The following is an 8,431-nucleotide window of genomic DNA, read 5'->3' as shown; positions in this document are numbered from 1 at the left end:
ATGCTTTTGTGGTACACACACAATTTATATTCCACAGCTAAGGAATATTTTTGAATTCCTTGTGGACTCTGATCTCTCACATAAAAACATCTGCTAATAACATTTTTCATAATCTCCATTTGGTAACTCTATCCCATCCTGGCAGACAATGACCAGGACTCAGTTAATTCATGTCTTCCTCACCTCCTGGCTGGGCTGGGAAATGTGATACGTTTTGGGCACCAAGCCTTTAGCACATACGAAGCTCCAAGTACACCAGAAATCTGCAGTGCATCCCATCAACATCACATACTGGTGTGAGCACTTGAAAACCTTTCCAACAGTCTTTATTTGTGTTTCATGCAGGATCAAGGCTTTTGCCTTTGCTTCCAAAGAACTTTGTGGCTTGGACCCAGAACATTAAAATGATTGCCTATGTTCCTGGGAGGGAAACCATAATTGATGCAGTGGAGCTTTCTATAATAACAGGACAGTTCATCTGGACAGAGGAGACCACACTTTCAGAGGCTAACATGAGATTCTGGGCCGAATTCTCCCAGGAACCACAGATCATGACAAGCTTGATTCACCATTTGTACTCCCGCTGCAAAGCACATTCTTTTGGTTTTGTCTCTTCTAGTATGAATATGTGACAACAATAAATAATAAAACAGGACAGTTGTTCCACTAGGGAGAGAAAGAGAACAAACATCACCTGACAGATGCTAGTGGTGTCATTTGGATATCACTTAGTTACATGGATAACAATGAAATACAGGAATTTAGTATAAAAGAGAGAGAATAGACCTATGGTGTAAATATGAAGTCATGCAGCAACAGGAACCTGTCCCCTGGAAACTCATCAGAAGTTGCCAAACTGAGTTCATGAATATCACAGAACAGTTGTAAATCCTAAGGGAATCTAGTTAAGAAGAAAGTAGTTCCATCAACAGTATTATTTCCAGGTAGATTATCTGCTATTATGAAAGTGTGCTCTAAAGCTTCAGCCTTCATCCCAGCCAAGATACTCACAGTATCTCAGACTTCTGCCCAGCTCTGTGAAGTATGTTGGGTCAAGCTGAGACCTCTGGCTCTCAAATTAGACTGAAAGTGGTCACTTCTGATTCTAAACATCAGGAACATTCTGATTACACAAACTCTGCCTAAGAAATTATGCTAAAACCTCTACACAGAAAAATGACAGTGTTCTGTAAAGCCAGCTTTATTAAGATAAGAAAACAATATAGAAAAATACGTGCAAAGACAACCAAATGCACTAATATTTTACTAGAAGCCAAAACCGTGTGGTGACAGACCTACTGAACACATTTAACCAGCAAACCACCAACAGGTAAACAGTTACATGTAAACTGTGCTTTTGGGAACTTCAGAAATAACTTATCGACAACCAGCATTGCAGCATGAATTTTCTAATAAATAACCCGTCAACAGTTTTTTAGATAAAATATAACTGTTCTGTCTCTCAGAATATGTCTCAAGCTATAAAAACAGTACAAATTTCTTAATATCAAAACCACAGTGTTAGATACAGACAGGTAAAAAAATCTAATCTCGTTAAGAACTATATTAAAATAACTCTATTAAAAACTTACCAATATTAAAAAAACTTCCTTTAAAGGCTGTTCTAGCCAGAAGTTAAATCTTTAGACACAGTGCTCACAATACACAAATGTAGAGGTTTTCAGATGTATCTATTGGTAGATTAGAGGCTGGCTGAGTTAAGAACCTTATCCTTAATGGCACCCTCCAGTCATGTAGATTTTTGGTACTTCTGAGCAATGCCATAGGGGACATGTGCAGCTATGGTGCCTAATTTCTGTGCTCCTTCAATGTGGAACATCTGGTCATCAAAGAAAATGTGAGGGCGGATTTTCACCAGGATTGGTCCTTTAGGTGCTCCTGCTAGGAAAAGTGCCTCATCAATCTCCAGACCCCAGCTACGGAGAGTCTTCAGCACTCTGGCTCCAGAGCTCGCTGCACTTCTGGCTGTTACCAGGTAGGTCCTTATAGGACAATTTAATCGTTCATTTTTTGCATAGAACTTCTTCTGGAGTTTCCCCAGGTCTTCCAGAAAACCCTTCAAAGGACCCTGAGTATGAAATACCAGAAACATATTTAGTATATGAACACAGTTCCCCAAATCATTCTTTGGCTTTCTTCCAAACTGTCAGTTACACATAGAATCCCTTTTCCTAATGCTGTGCTCCTCCACAAATTCCCTATGTAACATCTCCAAATGGGTATGCTCCCTCACTAGGAATTCACACATTGGCAAAAAGTTAAAACCATAACACTACATGGTAGGATCAGTGGGAAAGTAATTCTCACTAAGGCTTACAAGATCTCCTAAAATATTAATTTTTAATTATAGTCTTTAATAAAATGTTCATTGAAAACACGGAACTCTTTTTGCTATGAACCATGAGCTGTAATTTTTTTCCTGCACAAAAAACAGTACAAGCCCTAATTACAAAGCCATTAATGAACTCTTTCCAGACTAATCACTATACTACATTCCAATTAATAGAAGCAAATTACAGTTTTTTTTTCAAATTGCAATATATAGCACTGTCCAGCACTTTCATAAATAAAGCTTTTACTCTGAATTTACACTGTTTTTAATAATAGCAGAATCAGTCTTTCACTTTAAGCTAATGTTAAAATATTTGTGGTTTTAGATAAATGGCATAGTTCTGCTTGGGAATAAGCAGATATTATCTTGTTTTAATAACCAGAATATCTCAGTGTTTGAAATTAACATTACCTACTGTCTAATAAAAAAAAATTAATCAGGGAAATCAGTACTAACATTTCTTTTAGTACTGTTAGTACAATCAGTACTAACAGTTCTCTCAGAGAAATCAGAGAGGATTGCAATGATGGCCTGGTATAAGGACTACAATGGTAGCCTCTTTTATGTGAAACATACATTTTAAGGATTATCATCGAAGAAGGAAATAAATAGGGGCATCAGCTTTCACAAAGAACACATCCACACTGGGGAAATGGAGAAATACAGCAGCAATGAAAGTCATCAGATCTTTTGGAAACTCCCTTTAAACAAGATATTAAAGAAATACAAACCTGTGCAAGAGGCTTATTTTCATTCAGCTGTTCATGTTCAAAAAATCTATCTAATCCTTGCTCTTTGAAAATCTGTTCTGATTCATCAGAAAAGATAACAGCATCCCCATCAAAAGCCACTCTCAGCTGTGTATCCGAGTAAACAACATCTTTGTTAGCAGTGAACATCGTAGCTGATGCAATGCCTGAAAATAGATCAGAGACCCTCGGTTAGCATGTCCTGCAAAGTCAGTCATGAAACCATCAGCAGTTTGGTTCCAACAACTTACTGGTGGTGACCCTTATGTATGGTGAGCACAATGAAACACAAAAGCTAATTAGAGATGGCTGTTCTGTAACACGAATGCATGGAACCTGTCCCACTGCCAAAATTTCTTGGACATGCTTCCTTCCCCTTTCACATAGGACTACATAAAACTGTATCCCAAGCTGTGCTGCAAATGAGAGAAAAGCAGGAAATTCCAAGGAGACCACTCAATCAAAGTATTTGTTACTTTTTAACAGAAATGGGACATAGAAGTTGCTTTTCTAAGTTGTATCAAAAAGATGATGCTATTCAAACAGAAGTTGAATAGAGGTGGGAGTCTTGTTTCTTTTTGAAGGGGAGAAGACAAAGGCGCAGAGTGGTTAAGTTGTCACTATCAGCAGGCTGAAGAGTCAAAGAAGAACTGCATCATGATTTTACTTGGTTGAGTAAAAGTAAGTGATAAGCTTGCACCACACAAAGTGGTGACTTTATTTGATGAAGCAGGACTGCTTTCTGTGAGACACACAATGTATATAATTTTTGAACAAGCTCAACAGATAACAAAAGATATCAACAGATAGCAAGAGAAGGTCATGTCAAACCTGCTTCTATAGCTTCCTGCACTTTGTCAGAATCCGCTGAGAGGTACAGGTTCGTGAGGTACGCAGTCAGGTAACCAATGGGGCTCTCTCCTCCCGTCATACAGAAACGTTCAATTGTTAAGCCTAAAGTAAGAACAGCACAAGGTGTGGCTCTGCCTTCACACTACAAAACTGTAAAAGGAACCTATGAAAAGGTACACTAGCCTAGCTTACAGTAAACTTAAAAAAATACATTCATTGTAATTTCAACAAGTTACAAAACTTCAAACAATTACAATGTTTGATCAGCTCATCCTCATTGAGAATCTAGGGGAAAAATTCCTTCTGTGACAGCAGAGTAACTGCTGTGAAGATCTATGTGTTGGGAGCATAGATACCAAATATGAAAAAGTTTAAGGACTTCTCCAAAGTTATGGTTCACACCTGATAAATCTAGAGCACTTGATCAAATTTTAATACAATTTCACTTATTCTGACACCCAAAAATAAATATCCAAGAAGCTGCTTATCCCAAAGTCAGAACAGGAAGAATAAAATTAATTCATATTATGTAACAGCTGGCAATTCTACACATCAGTAATTATTTTATTTACCATAGTGATTGATGCTGTTTATGAGCCTCACTCCCACTTGGGCGTGGTTATTAGTCATCAGGACAATATCAAACCGTTCTTCGTCATCAGGGTAGAGCTCAAGAAGCCGGGCATTGACGTGCTCCAGCGCCTGCAGATTGAAAATTTGGAAGTCAACAGTGGAGTGTGCCTCCTTTCTTAGTCACTGTAGTTTTAGTGATAGGATTGTCCTGAAGGAGGATGTAAAATACCTGATAGTATAACTTGCTGAACTTCTTTAACTCCTTTCTGCTTTGCTGCCCCCAGCAGTCATTTGACTGGGTTCATTTGAAAGGAAGTGAGTAAATTTGTTTCTTTTTTTTTTTTTTTGAGCTGTGGAATTTTTTGCTGATTTACTGACACAGTTCAGGTCATCAGGTGTCAAAGACCATCCTTAAGTAATGAGTAGAAAATCACATCCTGTCAACATGATTAACTTGAGAGTTTCTAATTGCAGCAATGAATGAGACAGATATTGATTTGAGATCTCTTCAAAGATAATTGGCCAACATGTTATACCCACAGTCTGGCATTCTTATTTCCTTGACCTTTCATCTTCTCATCTCTCTCTGTATCCATCTGTTCTCCTATTTAGAACTTCATCTTGACCCTTGAATGGAATTCTTTGGGATTACAGCAACAAAATTAATAATGAATCATCAAACAAATGCAAGATAGAGTGATTTTTATTAAGGTGCTTTAAAAAGTCATGTCAGTTGTTCAGAATTAAAACACAGATTTCATAATTAAATTCTGGAAATCTCACTTTTAAAAGCTATGTTATTATGGGACTGTGTTTAGAAAATTTCTAAGTTAGAGCCTGGTGTAAGGCCTAGAAAAAAAATCTTAGTATGTGGTCATGACTCACTTCTATTGTTAATACGCTACTACACAGGCAATTTCTTAAATTATTAGAGAATAAGGGTGAGGGGAGGAGGGGATTCCATTTTTTTGTCCAGTGTCTTTATACTTTGCAGTCTAAGGACACCCTGGCCTGTGATTACAAATCTTAAGTACTACAAGCATGAGATATAGTACTTTTAAGTTAGTATCTTAAACATTTCAATAAGGTAATCCAAAGAAAAAGATATTATTTCTTTTTTGCTTTCTTTGTCTCCAAGTAGAAAGGATGACTCAACAAAGCCACAGTTCTTTTAGCCTAATGATTCATATGACTAAACAATATAAAGAATTCAAACAAAAATACATATCAGAAGGGAACAGAGGTCAAGGTGCATTTGGCTGGGCATAGCTAACAGCTCTGATTTCCAAAGTATGACCAGTTAAAGAGCCAGATCATGTTTATACTCTAAGTAAATTTGACACTGAACTCTAATCTTAAAAACTGACTGTGCTGGCAGGGCTGCTACACATAGGAAAAGATGCAGTAAATTCCCAGGTCAGTCTGCCCTCACTGGTGTATAGAGTGAATTCTTTTGTGGCCACACTTTTATGTTAGAAACACCTTTACAGTGCTTGTGCCATTAATGCTGCTAATAGCTATGTTATATTTACAGCAGCATGGATATTGACATAAGTAATTTTTCCACTGTGTATGTTCATAAAGTTAGTAATGAAGAAAATGTTTTAAATTCCTGAGACCAAAACTGAAGTAATGAAAATCTACTTTTAAAACCTGAAATGTTCTGCTGCAACTCTGATGTCAGCAAATATGATTTCTAATTATGATTTCATTAATTTTCTAAAACTGTGTGCTCAGCAAACAGTTCTCAATGGGCATAAAACTAACTCTGTAGACAGTGTTTTTCAAGACAGTCCTACTAAAGCCTGTGTTCTTCAAAACCATACATCTCTTCAGATTTTTTTCACTTTTCTGTAATTTCACTTGCTTTCCATTCTGCAGGGTTTTTTCCTTTGGCCATTTTTCTTTTCTTGTGCAATGAAAGCAGAATATTTAATTTCAGCTCTTCTTAAACCCTGACTCAGAAGTAGGGAGTCCATTTCTTTTGCTGGTTCTCAAGGGTGACAACAAAAGCATAGAAAAACTAAAGCTGACCAAAAGAAATTAAAATCAGCACTGTTTGGGTTCGGGTTTGTTTTTTGTTTTGGTTTGGTTTTTTTTGGAAGTGGGGAGAGGAAGGGGGTTGGTTTATTTGTTTTGTTTTGGGTGGTTTTGGAGAGGAGGAGGTTGTCACAAACTTTAAAAAAAAATGTGGGGCTTATCTTGACTGAAATGTCTTAAAAGGAGAGGTGCTTCATACGCCCCATGTCCAGCTGAAAAAGTAGGCTCCTCCTTACCCACACCTGGGATGTGGTGCTGTGAGCCGGGATACCAACCGGGATGCTGAGGGTACCACTCCGGTCCCGGTGACGCGAGCAGTACGTGCTCTGCCGCAGGCGTTCGGCATTAGAGCCGGCGGGAGGGGAGGGCAGGAGAGGAGGAGAGGGAATGGCAGAGGGGAGAGAAGCGGTGGCCGCGGGGCAAGGGAGCGCAGAGATGCGGGGAATGCTCCCGGGCTGCCCCGCCGCGACAGCTCGGCGCTGGGAAACCAACTCCCAAAAGCATCTCCCCGAGGCAGGATTATCTCCGCTGAAGGAGGCTTCGGGCTCCTCCTCTTCCCGAAATTTGGCCTCGCAGCATCCTCCGTGCCCCGCCGCACCCCACACCCTCTCCCGCCCCGGGCCGCCTCCTGGCTACCTTGACGAAGTAGAACGCCGGTCCGGGCTTGAGGATGATGTTCTCGTTTTTCTGCTGGTACTCCACGTACTTCTCCACGCCCTGCTCTTCGTAGATCCGCTGCTCCTCGACCAGGTTGAAGAGTGCTCGGGAGGACACGGCCACCGTGATGGCGTTCTGGGGCTTGGGCTGCGGAGAGAGCGCAGGCTAGCGCCGGCCCGCGGCCCTCAGCCCCCGGACCCCCAGCCTCCCCCCGGACCCCCGAGCTCCGGACCCCCGGCCCGCCCGCACTCACCGGCCGGGGCCTCTGGGTAACCAGATTGTCGTAGAAAGCCTTGGCCGCCGCCCAGTCCTGCTCGGCCTCCTGCTGCCGGTCCTCCTCCGACGTCTGGCTGGGCTGCGGCTCCTCCGGTCCGGAGCCGCTCATGGTTCCTGGCGCGGCCGGGGCCGTAGCGGGCGACCGGGAAGCGGCGGCAGCGGCCGCCCCCCTGCCCCGCCCCGGCCAGGCGGGGAAGGCACGGGCGCTGCCTCTCCCTGGCGCTGTGCGCGCCTGGGGACGCGGCCCGGAGCGGTCCGGCCCTCCCCCGGAGCGGAGCTGTCCCGGCCCTGGCCCCGGCGATCCCCCCGCCCCTCACACCCCGAGGCGCAGCCTGCCCGCGGTGTCTCCCCTCGCGGCGGGTTCATGGGGTGCGCGGGAGCCCGAGCTGCGGCCCTTCCCCGCCGCCCTCACGGCACCTTCGGCGGCCCCTTCAGCGCACGCTGACTCCGGCCGCTGCCCTCCGCAGCGCTCGGGGGAGCGGTGCCCGCGGCTGCTTGATGTCAGGCAGCAGCCGGCAGCCCTCAGTGTACCTACAGCATTAGAGATGTATTATTTAACTGCAATGGCTTAATTGATTTAATGTTAACTGCAACAAATTCCCTGGAGAACTTATGTTTTAGCAATCAAAATGGGGTCGATGTCTGTGGCCTTGGGTCCTTTATGCCGCATAGAAAATACTTTCAGGAAACAGCAATTTGGGCAGTGCTGCTAAGAGTGTGTTCACACGCACAAAAACTGGTATTCTGGCATGAGGTTGGGGTGGTCCTAAAATCCAGAGTCACACACAGAGCTATGGGCAGCATCTAATACTCATGCAGCTGTCTGAAATGATCCTGTCTGCCTCTGCAGATCACCATCTGAGCCACAGCAAAGGTTTCGACACGGATAAGCTGCAGGAGAGAGTGGAAAGTGAAGAAGGAATCGGATTTT

General features: G+C 42.7%; 1 protein-coding gene across 1 annotated transcript; it reads right to left on the bottom strand.

Annotated features, from left to right (window-relative positions):
• Window positions 1–310: 310 nt before the first annotated feature.
• LOC119699527 (cytosolic 5'-nucleotidase 1B-like) lies at window positions 311–7,799 on the bottom strand. The gene is made up of 6 exons (XM_038133166.1): window positions 7,478–7,799; window positions 7,204–7,371; window positions 4,527–4,656; window positions 3,934–4,056; window positions 3,085–3,269; window positions 311–2,089 (listed from the first exon to the last, which is right to left on the bottom strand). Exons 1-6 carry the CDS (start codon window positions 7,607–7,609, stop codon window positions 1,751–1,753), a joined length of 1,077 nt encoding a protein of 358 aa, XP_037989094.1. The 5' UTR covers window positions 7,610–7,799; the 3' UTR covers window positions 311–1,750.
• Between the last annotated feature and the right edge of the window lie 632 nt (window positions 7,800–8,431).

Source organism: Motacilla alba, chromosome 3, assembly GCF_015832195.1.
Source record: "Motacilla alba alba isolate MOTALB_02 chromosome 3, Motacilla_alba_V1.0_pri, whole genome shotgun sequence".
Lineage (NCBI taxonomy): Eukaryota > Metazoa > Chordata > Aves > Passeriformes > Motacillidae > Motacilla > Motacilla alba.
Note: the sequence above shows the minus strand (reverse complement) of the source record. Positions and strands in the feature narration are given on the sequence as shown.

Coding starts and splice junctions, on each gene's coding strand:
- LOC119699527 (XM_038133166.1), bottom strand. CDS start 7,609: ATGAGCGGCTCCGGACCGGAGGAGCCGCAGCCCAGCCAGACGTCGGAG. Junction 7,372..7,477: donor TTACCCAGAGGCCCCGGCCG/GTGAGTGCGGGC, acceptor CTCTCTCCGCAG/CCCAAGCCCCAGAACGCCAT. Junction 2,090..3,084: donor AAAATAAGCCTCTTGCACAG/GTTTGTATTTCT, acceptor TTTCATACTCAG/GGTCCTTTGAAGGGTTTTCT.